The sequence below is a fragment of the Crotalus tigris genome, unplaced genomic scaffold (genome assembly GCF_016545835.1).
Source record: "Crotalus tigris isolate CLP2741 ecotype Arizona unplaced genomic scaffold, ASM1654583v1 scf7180000024167.7108832, whole genome shotgun sequence".
Lineage (NCBI taxonomy): Eukaryota > Metazoa > Chordata > Lepidosauria > Squamata > Viperidae > Crotalus > Crotalus tigris.
Window position 1 is genome coordinate 3,265,195 of NW_024100417.1, and position 20,579 is coordinate 3,285,773.

General features: G+C 40.9%; 1 protein-coding gene across 1 annotated transcript; it reads left to right on the forward strand.

The window, feature by feature from the left end:
* PROK1 (prokineticin 1) lies at positions 1–20,040 on the forward strand. Its single transcript, XM_039323275.1, has 3 exons — positions 1–231; positions 17,294–17,419; positions 18,264–20,040. The coding sequence occupies exons 1-3, from the start codon at positions 160–162 to the stop codon at positions 18,381–18,383; spliced, it is 318 nt and encodes a 105-aa protein (XP_039179209.1). The 5' UTR covers positions 1–159; the 3' UTR covers positions 18,384–20,040.
* Positions 20,041–20,579: the final 539 nt, after the last annotated feature.

Sequence of the window (20,579 nt, forward strand, 5' to 3'; positions counted from 1 at the left end):
GAGAAGATGTTAAATAGAGAACCAAGATAGGAGGATGTGATCAGTTCTCACAGAGGCAGGCAGGAAGGAAGACACAAACTTGCAACCTTGTTGAGAGGCTGTGACATGTAAGAGAGTGTAAGAAGAAGGAAAAATAAGCTTTCCCCCCTCTCAAGCACCATGAAAATATGTATGCAAATCTTGTGCTTCTTTCTTTTGCTAACCTTGTACAAATGTGCAGTGATCACTGGGGTAAGTTTTCTCTGTCTCTTTTCATTTTTGCTTATGGACTATTGTAATTGTTGAAGACGTTGTGTGACCACACTGGTTGTAAATTTAGGGTCCACTTGCTTTGAACATGGAGTGTGAATTTTGACGATGTGGGACAGAATGTTTTCTAATATTCTTAATTTAAATGGTATGGCTAACACTAACACTAAAATCTCTAACACTGAGATTTTAAGTTATGCTTGAAAATATGCAAAACATAGCATAGTAAAATAAAAATAAGGAGAACTGATTATTAACTAATTGTAACTATTGCATTTTCACAAGTGGAGGGAGGAAAAACTGTTTCACTGATCCCAAAGGCTTTTTAAAATATTCATAGGCTTGGAACAGAGTCTGGAATGGTAATATAGTATACACACCAACCTAAAAATGGGACTTATTCCTGAAAAAAGATGCATAGAATTGGACTGTATGTTTATATAAAGATTTATATAAAGATTTAAAAGTTTAAAAATGGTATTTTTATTTTCAAATCTTTCTCTGAGTGAATATTGATGATTTAAGATATATAATTATGTGCTTAATGTTCATTATAGCATTCATGAATATAACAAGGCAGGTTTGAATTTCTTTAATGGTTTTAATGTATTTTTCAAAACAACATATTTTGAACATTAGCTATATAAAATCCTAAGTTATGGATTTATGTTTCTTAATCCCATCTGAAAATCGTTTACACAAAACTGTCTATTCACAAGCTCCAAATTGATACAGATACTATATTTTATATATTACCCATGTTTATTCCCACATCAATATATTGATCAGTACTTGACAAGGGAAGTTTTTAAAGATTTCAGCAACTGGTTCTATAATTTGTAAAAAGAAAAAACAATTTTGTAGATTTTCTAATGACAAAAGCTTCAGATAATTCCTTAAATTCTAGATCATCCTATTCAAGTAAAAGATTGCTTGTGTGACTATTATTTGCATATATCAGCTAACTGATATAGTATTATCTGTATCAAGTAAATTGAAATCTTTCGTTTACTAAGATTGAGAGCAGTATTCTCCTAGAAGTGAAGATTACTTATAGAGATACTTGTTAAAGACACACTTGTTCCAAAAATCCTGTTTGATACATGGAGATGGCCAAAAACCAAGAGGAATCAATTCTTGGTCCAGCCATGAAACAAAGTAGATTAACTTTCTTGGATGACAGATTGCAGATTCTGTTAAAGGACAGCAACATACTGTCAGTCAACCTCACTGAAGCTTCTTTCCAATATGGATAAGAGCATTTTGTAACCTTATGCACACCAGCTAATCTGGCACATTAGACTCAATACACATTTATGAGAGGTTACAGTTTTCCCTATTTCTTGTCAAGGAAGTTTACAATGGCTCAGTCGGAATTAGTGGATGTAGTTTAGAACCTCTTGATTCTAAAAATCCACATGAAGGAACTCACCCCTCATCGTTGGAAATTGAAGGTTAAACCCACACAGACACACATGTGGACATATAGACACACAGACAGGCAGACAGACAGACACCCCTTTGATATTCAGTTTTTGTATGGGTTGAAAAATTCCTCTTCCAACTAATAATGATAATGATAATAATAATAAATTGGAAGGGACCTTTGAGGTCATCTAGTCCAACCCCCTGCTCAGGCAGGAAACCCTATACCATTTCGGACAAATGGCTGTCCAGTCTCTTCTTAAAAACTTCCAGTGTTGGAGCATTTACTGCTTCTGGAGGCAGGTTGTTCCACTGGTTAATTGTTCTAACTGTCAGGAAGTTTCTCCTTAGTTCTAGGTTGTTTCTCTCCTTGCTTAGTTTCCACCCGTTGCTTCTTGTCCTGCCTTCAGGCGCCCTGGAAAATAGGTTGACTCCCTCTTCTTTGTGGCAGCCCCTGAGATATTGGAACACTACTATCATGCCCCCACTCATCCTTCTCTTCATTAAACTAGACATACCCAATTCCAGCAGCCATTCCTTATATGCTTTAGCCTGCAGTCCTCTAATCATCTTTGTTGCTCTTATTATAAATGTTGAAGTTTGTCCCCTTTTACACTGAAATTGGTAATACAAGTAATACTTTACAACAGTTCATTTACTGAAAAAAGTGACTTATGACTGTTTTTTTTACACTTATAACAGCTGCATCATCCCCATAGTCACTTGATCAAAATTTGGATGCTTGGTAACGGACTCTTATTTATGATGGTTGCAGTGTCCCAGGATCATGTGATCAACTTTTGTGACCCCCTGACAAGCAAAGTCAATGGGGAAGCCAGATTCACTTAACAACTGTGTTACTAACTTATCAGCTGCAGTGATTCACTTAGCTGTGACAAGAAAGGTTGTAAAATGGGGCAAAATTCACTTAACATCTGGGGCTCAATTGTGGTTGTAAATCAAGGACTACTTATACAGAGAAAATGTGCTGTATTTTATTTTAACTAGATGGGATTCTTTTTTTATACAAATACAAGAATTTAAATAAGAAGAAAAAAATAACAGTTCTCCTCCCCCCTATAGAAATCTTATTATTGTAACAAAAATACACACATTCTATTTAGTTGCAGTTTATTTATTTGTCAAATTTGTAACCCACCTCATTCAAGCAATTCTAGGAAGTGTATAATAATAGATAAAAAGCAAGAATGTAAAAAAAGCAAAAAATAAATATAAAGAATCATAAGAATAAATATACTAAAAAACTGGGAATTTCATAGTTGAAGGAAATAAAAATAGCCCCTTCAACAATGGAGCCATCTAGATACAGTAGGTCTTCAGTTCTATGGGATCCACAGGTCTGGTCACATAAGCAGGTCTTAATGGCCTTATGAAATATCAAAAAAGATCAATCAGGCCAATCTAATTCTGGGAGAAAGAATATTCCACCTACAGCATAGAAGGCACATCTCCTGGGACTCACCAAATATAAATTCTTAGCCAAAGGTACCTACAGCATGCCTTCTCTGCAAGATCTGATGGGGCTGGCTGATGTAAATGGAGAAGGGCAATCCCTCAAATAGCTTGGTCCCAAGCCATGAAGGGCTTTAAATATTAAAAGCAGCACCTTGAATTGGATTTAGAAGCAGACTAGCAACTAATGCAGCCCATGAAGCAGAGGTCTAATATGCATTGTCCTAGGAGTGCACATAACTGCATCTGCTGCTGCATTTTGTACCAGCTGAAGCTTCCAGTTGTTCTTCAAGGGCAATTTCATGTAGAACACATTGTAGTAGCCCAATCTGGAGGTGACTATGCAAAAGTGACTGTTAGCAAGACCTGCTGATCCAGGAACTGTGGAAAAGGCCTTCTAGCAACACTGCCACCTACTCCTCGAGAAGGAATCCAAATTGTATGTTGGGTCTCTCTAGGGTTGTGCAACCCCATCCAGCATCAAAAATTGCGTAGTCCTCTAATCAGTTGGCCCCCCAAACCAAAGCCATTCCAGGGTTTGGCTGAAACCTGCTGTTTCTCATCCAGATCCCCCCAGCTCCAGGCTGTCTCATTAGATAAGATGTTCATCGTATCACTTAATTTGCTAGGGGTAGAGATATACAATTGGGTGTCGTCAGCTTTTCTCCTAATAAAATCTACTCAAATCCAATGTCCATCAAATTTATTGGGCTTACAACAGTAAAGGCATCTTCAGGGACGATGGGTCATGTGATCAGAGCAATCATTTTGACTTCTTATCACCTCCCCTGCCACCAACCCCAATGCCTTCATACAATCTCAGAATGCAAACTAGTTGTTCTGGGAGGACACTACTTGGGGAAACCTCTCTGAAAATGTGTTTAAAATTGCAATTTATTTTTCTATTTATTCCTATCAATATTACTGATAACTTTATTAAAGAACCCTGCCTTTAATTTCATAACTAAAGATACTTTTCAAATAAGCAATTGATTGGATCCATTGAATAGGACTACAATGTCAACTGTGTCCTTATCGGCCAGCTCTATCTGTGTGTTACTTTGGAAATAGTTATATACAGTATATAAAGAAAAACCTTTCTCACCCCGATGTGCTGTATATGTCAGTCCTCAATCTCAGGTCCTTTACCAGAGGCCTGGGAATTTGAGGGTTATGCACATTACCTTAATTGTTCCCAGGGCTTTTTTTTTTTTTTTTTTTGTCATAGAATGCCCATAACGGAGTTAAGGCATCTTTTTGGGATGGAACCTTGTAGGGTAGGCAAGGCGGGTTGTATGACGTGTGTGAGTTCCGGCACCTTTTTTTTTCTTTTTTTTACAAAAAAAGTACTGATTGTTCCTAGCATTGCCTTCTTCCTACCACTGAACTCTGTATATGAGAGATATACAATATGTTGAAAATGAAACAAAACAAAACGACACAATCTATTTCATGGCAAAATCTCAGGAACTGAAATTGTTTAAAATTAGACTATTCTTCTTGTGTTGTTGTTTCTAATGTGTTATGCAGATATTTCATACAGATTTGAAATAGAAGCAGAATTCAGAGTAAATCAAAATAGGGGGGGGGGAAGTGTCTGAACAATCCTCTCAGCGTACCTAAAGGGATCTGAGTTATAATCAAGCCAAATAAAGAGTTGGACTTTCTCAAAAGTATTGTAATAACTGGATGCTCATATTCTTGATGAGTTACTTCCCTTTCCTTAAATAGTTCTGATGACCTCAGCATGACAATTCAGAGCCTGGCAGAATTTGATTTGTGTTTGTGTAGTGTTTCTTTGAATAAAACTGATATTTATTTCCTCATCTTTACTTAATTTAAGCTATTTGAATTTTAACAGATGCAGGAAATTGCATTATTACGTATTTGTCCTGACATTTATCTATTTAAATTGTCACAGCTGTGGCGTGTAAGTGACTCAGATAATATTTTAGATGACAGTGGAAGTAGATATTTTTTAAAAGAGCAGCTCACTTTGGTGCTACAACCATCAGCATGAACAGAAAAAAAATAATTATGGTAAAAATGGCTAGGAAAGAATTTATGGCATTTCATCAAACTTTTTGCTCATACACACACACTCTCTCTCACACACAACCACATACTTAAACACATGCTTTGCTTCCATAGGTGCCAAGAAGTATCAATTCAATAGCCATCACACTTTACAACCAGGAATTGAATGAGGCGTGTACCAGATACGCTTGAGAAGCAGAAGTTAAAGTTTAATAATAAATAAATAAATGTTAACGCAGGAATTAGCATCTGGTTTATGAAGATTTTATCTTGAGCCTGTTTTCCATATCCAGGGTAACTCCTGGGCTGTAGGAGACATATATGAGCTTGCTCCATTTTGATTAACCATAAACAGTTTTCATGGTAAGCAAGTAGCAACTCAAGACCGTAAAGTGTAAGTAAGCCATTGGGCATCACCCCTTTTTCGGAGTCCTGAGTTTGGGGCCTACAGCATAGCTACATGTTGCAATAATGGCGTATTTGACAATATGACAATAAAAGTTATCTTATCTTATATTTTATCTTATAAGAAAGATTGGCTGAAGTTGCTAGAGGAAATTTGCTGTACTTAACAGCACGGGGCGGGGGAGGGGGATATTCTTTTTCTCTAGCAAAAGACTATTATTTTGCCAAGGATGAGCTGGTGGGCTCCTTTAGCTTTTCAAACCATGGCAATAAAGCAGGGGTCTTCAAACTTGGCAACTTTAAGACTTGTGGACTTCAACTCCCAGAATTCCTCAGCCAGCCCGGCTGACTGAGGAATTCTGGGAGTTGAAGTCCACAAGTCTTAAAGTTGCCAAGTTTGAAGACCCCCTGCGATAAAGCACGGGGAATCTGAGACTCAGTTACTGGTAGTCCTTGATTTATGACCACAATTGATCCCAAAATTTCCATTGCTAAGCAAAGCAGTTGTTAAGTGAGTTGCACCTCATTTTACAACCTTCTTTTGCCACAATTGTTAAGCAAATCACTGTAATTGTTAAGTGAACGAATCATGTGTTCGTTAAGAGAATCTGACTTCTTCCAATTAACTTTGCTTGTCGGAAGCCGGCTGGGAAGGTTACAAACGGTGATCACATGACCATGGGACAATGCAACAGTCATAAATACATGCCAGAGGCCAAGCACCCAAATTTTAATCATGCGACCACGGGGATGCTGTAGTGGTCGTAAGCGTGAAAACCAGACATAAGTCATGTTTTTCAGTGCTGAATGAATGGCTGTAAGTTGAGGGCTACCTGCATATGTACTTGGTGACGGCACCACTAAAAGGAAAAGAGGTAGGGTGTTGTTTAATTCGGTTGATAGATTTACACTCCTAGTCTGAAACAGCTTTCACAATACATAGACAGAAAAGATTGATAATACCCTTTATATCTTCTCTCTAGTCTCTCAGGATCACTGTGGTTGCTTCTTATTGTGCCTGCAAGCTCTCCAATACCAGAAATTTATGGATTCCATGCTGCTTAGTGTATCTCCCCCCCCCCAAATTATTTTGTTTGCCAGGATTTGGAGCCAGAATTAGCTTAGTTCACTCTTAGTCTCAAGTTCCCATTAATTTTCTATTTTAGATATTAGACAGAAAAACAAACTTCTGCCCTGTTCTTCACAGGTCTTTGAATGATTACCAGCAGGAAGGATAATAGGGTGAGAGAATCTATATTCTGTAGAGGATCCAGGTTGCTCTGTTTCTTTCTGTAAACAGGATAGAGCTGGGGGCCAGGCATTGCTGAAATATCTCCTCCAATGGGGTTGCATTTCTATTGGTCAACCAGTCCAGATGTTTATCTTCTTCCCCAAATCCCCTCTACACTCTCAGGGAAATCAAACAAAAGCACTGGTGTTTGGAATACATTTTCTGCAGCAGCCCCTTCCTTATGAAAGACCCTTCCCCTTGAAACCCTGTAGGCCCCCAACACTTTTAACCTTTCGGAACTGGCTTCTCCTGAAAAGCATTGGCTTAAGGTGAAGTTGGAGCTTGTTGTAGGTTGCCATCAGGAGAGATTGGTTGTGGTGCCAGGTTTTCTTGCTGTTTCTGTTTCTATTGCCTTTTGCTTTATTTTATTTTTTTGTATAATGTTGTTTTTATATTACGGTTGTGAGCCACCTGAAGTTCTAATTTTAAGATGGGTAGCTATACAAGATAATAAATAAATAATTCACTGATTTTATCACATGTTATACAGGTAGTCCTCCACTTACAACAGTTCATTTAGTGACAGATCAAAGTTACAGTGGCACTAAAAAAAAGTGACTTATGATCGTTTTTTACATTTATGACTGTTGCAGCATCCCTGTGGTCATGTGATGAAAATTCAGATGCTTGGCAACTGACTCATATTTATGACGGTTGCTGGGTCCCAGGGTCATGTGATCACCTTTTGTGACCTCCTGACAAGCAAAGTCAATGGGGAAGCCAGATTCACTTAACAACCGTGAGACTAATTAACAAATGAAGTGATTCACTTAACAACTGTGGCAAGAAAGGTCATAAAATGGGGCAAATCCCACTTAACAACTATCTTGCTTAGCAGCAGAAATTTTGGGCTCAGTTATGGTCAGAAGTCGAGGAGTACCTGTATTACTTATACTCTTTTAATGTACTCAGTTCATCACATTTATTTTGCAAGCAGTACAGCTTAAAAAGTTCTGATTTAAAACTATAATCTCCATAAGTCTTATTTGACAAAATATGGTCCTCTATCTGAGTTTTGTATACAACTCTCAAGTGTACTTCAGAGTGCTATAAAACTTTAACCTTTTTATTGATCTATCTATCAAATTACTACACTGAACCTCACCTAAATGATTCTGGGCAGATTACAAATTAAAATTAAGATGCTGACTTGCTCCTGTGACTGCCAAATTGTCAGCCAAAATGATGGCTGGTAATTTGGTAATTGCCACTGGTAATCAGCATCCTGGAATATTCCAGATTGGAGAAGGCTGTTTTATACAGCACTGGAAGATCTTTTGAACTCTTTTCTGGCTTAGTGGCTGTTCTCAGTTATTTCCCCAGGGTAAATATCTACCCATCCAACATTGTTGTGGAATTCAGGCAAATAATGCAGGCTAGACAGTGTCTTCTAGTGACGTTTTCTTCCTCCTTCACCAATATTCTCATTGTTCTAGTTGCAAATGTTGCAGATTGGGTTTCACTTTTGAAGATAATATGCGTCTTGATTTTCTGACTATTTTATTCAGATTGCAAAATTAACTCTACTGCTAAATGTTTAGAAGTTAAGTCACAATGGAAATAATTATTTCTTTATTACAGCCTTTGCAAATATTTGGAATTTGTTTAACAGAATATTATTCCTGCTGAATGAGAGTCTTACAGATTGCCTCATTCTTTTCTGAAAAGCAAAACTATTATTTATTTCTTACCAACAGAATTATGGCATAATGAGAATTAGATGTCCACTGCAAATTACAAAGTTTCTTAAATAAGAGAGAGTTGAAGAAGTGGAATAATTTTACTACTTATTATTTCTTCCCGTGAAAACTAGTATATTTATTGTTCTTTTGAGATGCACTGTTAATGCATCCTCATATTTCAAAAAGAATGCCATATAAATGTCATTTCATTTTGTTGTGATGCTTGCAATTTTACTCCCCCTTGTAATAAATGATGAGATTAGTTATAAGCAGTCATGTTTTATTTGCCTGACATCTCTTTCTTCTTCTAAATGCAGCCCTGTTATACAGATCTTCTTTTTGATTAACGTGCTTCATGGAGGAAGCAACTTTGCCAGTGTGCTGGGTCGATCAAGAGTCTAATGGCAAACAAATTCTAGACTAATTTATATGGCAGTGGTTGCAGGGAAGGTACTCAAAAATCTTGTCTGAAGCCAAATGGCATGGACTCTCTATTAGCAGTTCAATATCCATGTTTTTGCTAGGGCTCCACAACTGACATAGATTTAATGAATTATTTAAAATTAACATGGGCTTAATTCTATGTATATCTTCATAATATCTGCAGGATTTAATGTCCAACAAGCTCCTTACGAGCCTGTATGGTGAAGACAGGTTCACCTATCACAAAATCTACAAAGCTTCCTAAAGAAGCTTTCCTTAACTAGACATTTTGCAGATTTGAATATCAGTGCAACTGTTGAGTCCGTGGCGGGAAAACAGACACGAGAAGCAGCTGGAGTTCTCAGTTTCATTTATTCAGCGTTCAGCTTACAGGAAGATGGCTTCAGCCTCGCCCAAACGCCTCGCAGCCTCTTATATAGGCAACTCCCGGGTAAATGGGTTACTTTTCCCGCGCCAGCACCCGCGCATGCGCACGGCGCTGGCGACAGCCTGTCTGGTCCCGGGCAGCTTTGCCCCTGCCCGGGACTGCCTGCAAACGCCCGAGCCGTTTGCAAGGCTCGGGACATAACACCCCTTGCCCCCGGGCTAAAACTACTACCAACATACAACATTTATTTTATATGACATTTTGCTCCCCAGTGCTCCCACTGATTACTGGCTTTTGCCTTGCCAGCAATGTTATGTAATCTTCTAGATACTTAGGAGATTTCTTTGCTCTCTGTGACCTTCTTAGCTCTGGGTTACTGGCATAAGTCCCCGACGGGAGGAGCGTGAGCCTGTTCTCTCTATTGTGCCCTGGTGTCCTTCCAAGGCTGTGCCCCCCGGAGGCCTTGCCTGCTTGCTTGCCCAGCCGTGCTCCGTCAGGCCAGGGCTTCTGTTACTTTTGTGACCCTGGTTGACCTACCTGCTGTAGACCCTCAGGCCCCCTTGAAGTGCTACCGCTGCTGGGCGTCTCCTGTAGAACTCCTAGGTCCCAGTCAAGACCTGTCGAGGCTGTCCATTCCCTGAACCCCATTCTGTGCTCGGGCTCGTGTGGGTTTCTGTACTTTCCCAAAACTCAGGTGTTCCCTGATTTGTGCTAGGGGTTTTGTAGTCGGGACTTGGCTCCTCGACTAGCTCTGTGTATGTTTGACCCCCTGTAGGATTTGGGGTAAGGTCAGGCCAACCTTGGGAATTTTGTGCCAGCTCTCTTGCGGGGAATGATTTGTTGGGATGCCCCCGGGTATCCTCCGTTACTGAGTGCTGTGTGATGTGTGTGGAGAGTGAGTCTGCCCTCGGGGTGACTCCCTGGCTGGAGTAGGCATGAGTCCTGTTGTGTGGGTAAGCTCCATGACTTTCCTTTTTCGGGGGGGAGTCAATTGCAGAACCTTGGGACGAGCCGTTTGTGGCTCCCTCAGTGGAGATGGGCAGTAGCTCTTGCCTTTCCCTTTGCCTCCAAAGGTCCCTCCCCCCCTGGAAAAGACCCAGGATCCAGCAGAAAAGTACTCGCCTAGAGCGAAGTTGGTCGAATGTGCCGACCAGGACACACCGTTGTCCAGGGCAACCTCTCGGAGAGAGGCCTGTGATCCTGGACCATAAAGAGCGGGGACCCATGTATGACCAGGCCCGTAAGTGCGAGCCCAAACCGGGGCACCCACAAGTAGTTGTCTAGGGGCCCTAGGATGTGAGGTAGATGAAGGCAGTCTGTCCGGATGCAACCGGTCAAGTCTCGTAGTAAGTTGGCGCCCCCAACGAAGTTCAGCTGGACTTCTCCCTGTAGAAGTGGACGGTGTGGTGCGATAAGAAAGGAGAAAGTCAGCCAAACTGTGATGCCAGTCCCCGTAGGTGAGTCTCTTCAAGGCGTCCTTTGCGATGCGCACCATGCGTTCAGCCATACCGTTGGTGGACGGGTGAAAAGGCGCAGACGTGGCATGACGAATCAGGTGTGCCTGTAAGAAAGCGTGGAATTCGGAGGAGGTGAATTGAGGGCCGTGGTCGGCCAAAATGACTCTGGCAGCCCGTGTGCAGCAGAAAATCCCCCTCAGTACCTGAATAGTCTTTGCGTGGTGGTGGATGAGACAGGCACAAACCTCGAAGCCATTTTGAATGGCTGTCAACCATGGACCAAGAGAACTGGCCCTGAAAGGGCCCAGCGTTAGTCATGGCAACCCTAAGACCATGGGGCTGTGTTTCCTCCCATCTATGCCAGAGCTTGGGCATGCTATCTCTTGGCGAGATCGTTGCACAGTGGCATGCTGTACCTTATAGCCTACATACTTATCTACGGCAGGCCACCACAAGTGGCTGCGTGCAAGAGCCTTCATATGAACACTGTCAGGATGACCCTCGTGGAGGGATTCTAAGACCCTGGTCCTCATTGAGGTGGGAATGACAACTCTGTTTCCCCAAATCAGACAACCCTGAGAAAGGGACAGCTCGTTCCTTTTGGACCAGAAACTCTGAAACTCAGGACTAGGGCAGTGCTCAGACCAACCAGACAAAACCCAGGAACGGACACGTGAAAGTGTGTGATCTGTACCTGTTTCAGCGGCAACATCCCTGGCACTAAGAGGTAGCTCGGGCAAGGCTTGGATTGATAGAATGTTGACAGCCTGGCGTGGGGGTCAGCTTCTACTAACTGGCAGAGGCAATCTACTGAGGCCATCACGCATGGCCCATTTCTTTTCCCAGGCTTGTGGAGTAATGAAAAATCAGATGCAGACCAAGAAAATTAGACCACCTAAGCATTCTAGGGGAAATATGTTGGGAGTCCCTGCTTACATGTGGTAAAACAGTCCAGCATAGGCTTATGTCAGTGAAGACCGTGAAATGCCTGCCATATAGAAAATCGTGAAATTTTTTAATTCCAGCAACAACAGCCAGAACCTCCCTGTCTATCTGAGCGTAGTTGCGCTCGGCAGAAGACAGTGTTCTGGAGTAGTATGCAATAGGAACCTGAGTTCCATCAGACCTGAGGTGACTCAGGACAGCTCCAACCCTGTAGGGGGATGCATCACAAGCGATGCACACAGGAAGAGACTCGTTGAAATGTGCAAGAACACTGTTAGAAGTGAGCAAGGCCTTGACTTCTTTAAAGCACGCCTCATGCGCTTGTGACCACAGCCACACAGCCTGTTTGTCTAGTAGCCTGTGAAGAGGCTCAGCTACACTAGCTTTATGTGGAAGAAAAGAATTGTAGAAATTCAGGAGGCCTAGGAAGGCCTTAAGTTCGGCCTTAGACTTTGGCCTGGGTGCATCTAAAATAGCAGTTAGTTTGGATTCAGCAGGATGAATCCCAGCAGCATCAATTTTGAATCCCAGAAATTCAGTAGAAGGTACCCCAATCTGGCCTTTGTCTTTTCTGAGCTTGAGGCCTGATTTCCTGAATCTTAACAGGACAGCCCTAAGCCTTTCATCTAGAATGTGTGTGGAGTCTCCTGCAATCAAGACATCGTCAAAGTAGGGGCAGACCCCTGGTATACCTCGTAGTGTGTTTTCCATTACTCTTTGGAAAATCCCAGGAGCGACATTTACTCCAAACTGTAGCCTTTTTACTTTAAAGGCTCCCCTGTGGGTCACAATGGTCTGAGCTATGGCAGCATCATCATCAACAGGCAGCTGTTGATATGCTTGAGCTAGGTCAAGCTTTGCAAAAACACGCCCCCCCCTTGAGAGAGGCCAGGATGTGACTGACCACAGGAACAGGATAGGCATGTTGCTGCAATGCCTTTTTGAGTGTGCATTTGTAATCAGCACAAATGCGAATGTCCCCATTTGCCTTTAGAGGCGTGACAATGGGGGTCTCCCACGGGCTGGAATCAACAGGTTCTAGGATTCCCTGTTGGATTAGTTTGTCTAATTCAGTGTCAATCTTACTTTTTTAAAGCAAAAGGGACCCTTCTTGCTTTAATCCTAATGGGAGTGACAGTGGGGTCTAGCTTTAAGGACACAGGTGGTCCTTTGAATGTGCCCAGCTGGGGCTGAAAACATCTGCAAATTCTTTGCAGACTTCCTGTAGGTCGAGTGTTTGTAAGCTGTTGAGTCCTGTGACGTGTATCCCCAGGGCCTCAAACCAATCGAGTCCTATGAGACTCGTTCGTTCACCCCCTACTACTAATAAGTCTAGTGGACCTTCAAAACTCTTGTATTGCACGTTAAGGGTGGCCTCCCCCTTAACACACACTCTTGAGTTCTGAAAATCTGTTAATACAATATCAGAAGGCCTTAACTTGGCCTTAGACCCACTTCTGGAACAAATCTTCCTAAATGTATGCAATGAAATGATGGACAGGGCGACCCTGTGTCTAGTTCCATAGATAATGGAACCCCTTGTAGCTTCACGTTGAGTGACAGCTTTTTCTTCATGGGCTTGTGTGTGCCTGTTCTACAGATGCTTCTTCGCGAAGCGCAAAACCCTACCCTATTCTGGCTGGGGAATCTGGTACCTTTCAGGCGTTCTTCTTGGGGTTGTGCCTTTCGTCGGCTCAGACACACAGCTGCAATATGCCCTTGTTTGCCGCATGCCCGGCAGGTAGCGGAGCGGAACTTGCAGTCGGTTCTCCTGTGGCGACCTCCACAGCCGATGCACTTGAGCAGGAGCCGAAGAGCTTCCCTTCTGGTTCTCTTCCTTCGCGGGGTGTAGACGGTCGACTTCCTCGTCCGGATCCTCCTCGGAGTTTCGTCGGACGTCTTCCTGGTGCACGGACGCACCCTCTGCACTGTTTCTGATCGGCCGCATGTTTTTGACGGCGCCGCCTGCTGCTTCTTCTGCGGTGACTTCCCTTAAGGCGTCTTGGAAGGATAATTCTTCCTTTGCGAAAAGTCTCTGTTGTAGCTCGCGATGCCTTAACCCGCACACGAATCGGTCCCTCAGTCGTTCCTCGAGGTCCTTGAACTCGCAGGGCTTGGCGGCCTTCCGTAACGCGGCGATGTATTCCTTGGCTGACTCACCGGACCGTTGATCCCTTTGTTCGAAGGTGTGGCGCCATGAGATAACGGACACCTTGGGGTGGAAGTGCTCCTTCAGCAGCTTCTTCAGGTCTGCGTAGCTTACAGACTCTACTGGGACAGGTGCTGCAAGGTTTTCTGCGATTTCGAAGGCGTCTTGGCCGCAAACGCAAAGCAGGGTGGCCGCCTTCAAGCTATCTTCCCTCACTTGGTTTGCCTTGAAGTAGTTCTCCATTCTGGATACGTAGGACTCCCACCGCTCTGGATGTGAGACGTCGAATTCCGAAAGCCTTCCGATTTTCGCCATCTTCGGATCTTCAGGAGACGGGTCTATCAGCCAGCCTACCCCCGAATGCGCACCGGATTGGCGGGCAGCTGCCGAGTCGACGCCGTTCCTCTTTCGCCGCTCAGGACTCCTTGGGTAAGCTTACACTTCTTCCTTTCCAGGTAGTGCAAGGCATCCCACCTTCATCGCCAGTGTTGAGTCCGTGGCGGGAAAACAGACACGAGAAGCAGCTGGAGTTCTCAGTTTCATTTTATTCAGCGTTCAGCTTACAGGAAGATGGCTTCAGCCTCGCCCAAACGCCTCGCAGCCTCTTATATAGGCAACTCCCGGGTAAATGGGTTACTTTTCCCGCGCCAGCACCCGCGCATGCGCACGGCGCTGGCGACAGCCTGTCTGGTCCCGGGCAGCTTTGCACCTGCCCGGGACTGCCTGCAAACGCCCGAGCCGTTTGCAAGGCTCGGGACATAACAGCAACTCTTTTGATACTTCTATGGAATGGCAATTCATATCAGCACATAGTTCTCTGCTCAGTCTAAGGGCAATTCCACACTGCAATCTAAGTTGCTTCTCTCCTTAACTGTAGCCAACTTTTCTTAAGATAATTTAAGAAATTCTGGTTCAGTTTATAGTGGATTGGCAATAGGCTTGGGTTGATGCTCACGCTGAACTATTGACTATTGGAAGATCTGATTGTTTGTTTTCCTCGTTCTTTCTTCTCACCCAGTAGTAAAAAGACTGCTTTACTGTATTATTAAAGCCATTTAATTCCATAAGAGAATTAAATTAGATGCCAGTATAGAAAACACACATATTCTCTTCTATGAGCTATTTTGTTGTTCAGTCGCTAAATTGTGTCCAACTCTTCACGATCCCATTGACCATAGCAAACCAGGCTCCTCTGTCCTCTACTGTCTCCTGGAGTTTGCCCAAATTCATATTCATTATGTTGATCACACTATCTAGCCATCCCATCCTCTGCCGTCCCCTTCTCCTTTTGCCTTCAATCTTTCCCAACATCAAGGTATTTTATTCCTCAGCTTCAGCTTCAGATGTATCTGTCCTTCCAAAGAACAATCAGGGTTGATTTCCTTTAGGGTTGTCTGATTTGATTTCCTTGCAGTACAAGAGACTCTTAAGAGTCCAATACCAACAATTTAAAAGCATCAACTCTTCAGTGTTCAGCCTTCCTTATGGTACAACTCTCACAGCCATACATTACTACAGGTAGTTCTTGATTTACAACCATAATTGAGCTCAACAATTCTGTTGCTAAGTGAGACATTTGTTAAGTGAATTTTGCCCCATTTTATAACCTTTCTTGCCACAACTGTTAAATGAATCACTACAGTTGTTAAGTTAGTAACACAGTTGTTAAAGCTTCCCCCTTGACTTTGCTTGTCAAAATAACAATAAATATACTGGTTTTTAGGGGAAGAAATAATAAGCAGTAAAATTATTCCACTTCTTCAACTCTCTCTGCAGTGATCTTAGAGCCCAAGAAAATAAAATCTGTCACTGCTTCCATTTCTTTCAGGAAGTGATTGAACTGGGTTTTTTTAAATGCTGAGTTTCAAGCCACCTTTTGCACTACTCTTACCAATAGGTTCTTTAGTTTCTCTTCACTTTCTGCCATTAGAGTGGTACTGTCTGCATATCTGACGTTTTAGACATTTCTTCTGACAATCTTAATTCTGGCTAGTGATTCAGCTAGCCTGTCATTTTGCACGATATACTCTGCATATAAGTTAAATAAGCAGGGTAGCATTATATACAGCCTTGTGTTACTTTCCCTATTTTGAACCAATAAGTTATTTCATGTTCAGTTTTAACTGTTATTTCTTGAACTGTATATAAGTTTCTCAGGAGACAGATAAGATCAGGGGTGTCAAACTCGTAATGTTACGTGATGTGTTGTGACATATCGTGACTTTTTTGCCCATTGCCGGCAATGGGATGGGTGCGGTTTTGCTATGATGTATCTGGCCCATGGGCTGGCAGTTTGACACCCCTGGATAAGATGGTCTGGTATTCCCATATCTTTAAAAACGTGCCACAGTTTGTTATGATCCACACAATCAAAGCTTTAGTGTAGTCAATGAAGCAGAAATAGATGTTTTTCTCCATAATCCAGGGAATATTGGCAATTTGATCTCTAGTTCTTCTGCCTCCTTGAAACCCACCATGTACTTCTGGCTGTTCTCAGTTCACATACTGTTGAAGCCTAGCTTGTAGGATTTTGATCGTAACCTTGCTAGCATGTGAAATGAGCGCAATTGTACTGTAGTTTAAACATTGCCCTTCTTTGGGATTGGAACATAAACTGACCTTTGTCAATCCTGTGGTCGCTGTTGACTTTTTTCAAATTTGCTGGCATTTAACAGCATTTTAACAGCTTCACCTTTTAGGATTTTAAATAGCTCAGCTGCAATACCGTCACCTCCACTAGCTTTGTTGTTGGCAATGCTTCCTAAGGCCCACTTGTCTTCTTACTCCAGGATAGTGGCAATCACTCCATCGTGGTTATCAGGGATCTTTCTTGTATAGTTCTTCTTAACCTCTTAGAAAGCTCCAGCTTTTTGCTGCCATCAAGTGGTCACTGGCATTTTTACAGTCGAGGTATAGTAAATCTAGCCTAAATTAATCATTTGAAAAAGCTTATGTTTTCTGTACTTGTGTGATCCATTAAATCAGTTCCCAATCTTGAACAAACAATTGCATTAAAGAGTTATTGGATGATTCTTAGAATGTGCCACTCAGCAGAGACTACAATGTGGTCATGTGGAAATTACCCTAAAGTTTATGTTAAATTTAGTCTCCTATTTGGTTAGCTCTCTGACAAAATGTATATTTAGCATCAGATATAAAATCAGTTATTCAGCTATCCCTGGGACCTACCAGTAACATGACTGTTTCCCCAGGTCTTGATGTTTTTAATTATTTGTAAAATGTTCTTTATTAGAAGACTGCTTCTCTAAAATTCCCACAGACCTTTACATCTGCAATGAAATTATAATGATAAAGAAAAGTTTCTCTTCACACTACCATTTCTGTGATGTTTTTTTTGTTTGTTTGCAGGCCTGTGAAAGAGATCTGCAGTGTGGAAGTGGGACATGTTGTGCTATCAGCTTGTGGCTTCGTGGGCTTCGTATGTGCACTCCATTGGGGCGTGAGGGAGATGAATGCCACCCTATTAGCCATAAGGTATTTGTAAGTGGCCTCAACTAGTTCACAATATGAAATACTAATCGTCTTTCATGTCAACGTATATCTTTGTATTGATCTGCTGATATATATGTACATCAGCTGCTGGAACACATGACATTTTCTACAGGCTTCACTTTATTTATCACTTGTTTATTAAAATATTTACATTTCAGTTTGCATTTGCAGGGTCCCAAAGTAAAATGCATTTATGTATTAGTTGAGAATTCCATTTTCTACAGCCTGATCATTGTTTGATTTTGTTGAGCTGAATTATAGAAACAAAGCAACAGTAACATTATCTGCTGCCTAACTATCAACTGCATTGGGAGGAAGGTAAAACCTCAGATTTCTTAACTGAAGTTAAATTGCTTCACATAATTCACTCTTACAAGGAAAGAAGTTTTTTAAGAAAGCAGGTATCGACATAACATTAGCTTTGTATGAAAAAGTGTGGCCTTTTATTTCTCTCTCATGAAATGACTTCACACATTTCCCCAAGTTGTATAGGGCTTCATTCCTCGTTAGTTCAGAAATTTCTAGAAAGATGAAGATCTGGGTCCGTTCCAAATTACATTGCAGAATTTAGGTCAAGGTTTTTTAAAACTTGGCAACTTTAAGATGGATGGACTTCAACTCCCAGAATGCTCCCAGCCACCATTCCCAGAATTCCATCTTAAAGTTGCTGCGTTTGAAGATTAGGCCATATAAATCCCAAGTAGTTTCATTTTGTTTTTCTTAAGGATAAAGTGTTTTATAGCTTTTTTGTGCATTTAGTTGTTTACCTTACTTGAATGCAAAGTTTATTGTTAACATTATTTATATTTTCTATTTTCTTTAAAAGGTCCCTTTCTTCGGAAAACGGCAACATCACACCTGTCCTTGTTTGCCAAACCTCATATGTTCTAAATTCACTGATGGTCGATACCGATGCTCAATAGACTTCAAGAACATGGATTTTTAATGAAAAGTGTTTTGTGACCTTCATACCTTTATATCTACAGCATGTTAAAAAATGTTGAAGATAATTGTCAGTTTATACAAATGACTTAAATGGGCTGTCAGTAATTAGTAATTTCTGGACGTGCAGATATTGTTCCTGTAAAACAAATGAAAAGATTCTAGAACTGAAATTAAAAATATAAACTTGCAGAATGACTAATATGAGCTGGGCATATTTTGTAGTTCTGGAAACACCTTTATTTATTCCAGAATATCTTTTTTAAAAAAACTAAGTAGTTAATATTATTGTGTCTGGAAAGATGATAGATATAGATTAGGTAACTAGACAGCTAGACAGCTGGCTAGATAGCTAGGCAGACAGTCAGACAAACAGATATAGATAGATAATAGATATTTGTGTTCTTCTTATCTTTCCTACTCACCGTTTAATCTCAATGTGCAAAGTCACTCACGGAAAGATTGTACACTTTCCACTGTGTTGTGGAAAGTTAACTTTTTTCATGTAGCTCTGACCCTCGCTAGTACAATCAGTGGCAGATTCCCTATGAAACTATGTGTGTTTCCAGGCAGAAATGAGAAAATGCTTAGCTCTCATAATTTGGTGACATTGTGGAAAGTTAAGAAGTCCCTGATGAAAGTAGACAAAACTTAGCATCATCAATTTCCTGTGGTTTGATTAAAAAGTTAAATTGCCACAGAAGGTTTCAGGAAAGCAAAGCAATCAAGTTGGTAATACAAAGGAAGGAATACCTCTTGTCTTCCATTTCCCTAATGAACCTTTCTTTCCTGTTGCCATGGGTACTGAGGAAGAAAAACATATCGATGTTTTCCTTAATGTGGTCTTGATCAGATTGATTTCCCATCCACTCTTGAATGTGATTAAAGTTTTTATACGATTCCTATTTTGACTAGCCATAATTAACCTGAATGGCTGTTAGGCAAGGGAAGAAACAAGACTGGTGCTTCTTGGACAAATAAATTAGGAATTTTGGATCTGAATTTTCCTGATGGGGAATTCCATTCCTTTCCTGAACCTTGGCAAGCATCTTTAATGATTATTACAGTAGATACCTTACAGCACAGTCAGTCCTTTAAACAAGTATTTCTCAACCTCAGTAACTTGATGATGTATAGACCTACTCTCACAATTCCCCAGTCAGCATGCTTTAAACAAACAGACCACTGCCTGAAAACATTTCATACATACATACATATATAATATGTTTATGTGAAATTAAATGTATATAATTGTTATTTTAGGGGGTGGGAGAGTTGTGTTGGGTTGTTTACCGATCACATTTTTCTCTGAGATCTGCTCAATAGGATGGGGTAGAAATAATTAATAATGGAAAGAAGGGAGGAAGACAGACCTGTCACAAAAGACACCTAATCAGTATTAACCTTGCCATTTCTTTTTCTGGAAACAGGAACAAAATTTCTTCTGACAGAGTTTGAAAGATTGTATTTCTGCCTAAATTGGTTTAAGTGTAGAGCTATAAAATATTCACCTCACAAGAACTCTCTTCCATAATGCTGTCTCAAGAATATTGTTTTGAATGTGGATAGAAGCCAAAAATTATAGGGCCTGGATATGTACCACACTTGATAAGATTATTTTCCCCCTTGTAATGTGCAGATATACTTCCATTATTGTTATGAGTGCTATATTATAAAATGAAGTATATACCTGTAGTGTATATAAATTATATAAATACTGGGTCTCTGTCATATCATGTAATGCAAGTCATATAATTACTGTTAGAATACTTTGGCCAGAGAAAGAAAATGCATACTTTTTAACCACTTTTAGAAAATGATACTTTTACACAAATACACACGCACAAAAAAACCTTCCATCAGTTTGAGAGCAGTTCTGGACCTCTGATTCCAAAATATTGGCAAATGTTTGGCAGAGGAGCTGATTTGTTTCTGGCTCAGTATTTTTTTTAATAAGGTGCAGCTCTGTAAAGTTTCTATTTTTTAATTTCTATTCAGTTATTTTTGATGACACCCTACTCCAACCATTTTGTTTTTATTTATCCATTTCCCCATTGCTGCCTCAATTTGTCTCCCTGCAGCTCAAGGTAAGGAAGTGATTTTTGCTCAGCACTGTAAGGCTAATAGATTGGTCTGAAGAGCATTTGAAGAGGAATAAATGAGACTGTATCTCATGGCATGAACATTCAGACTGCTTTTA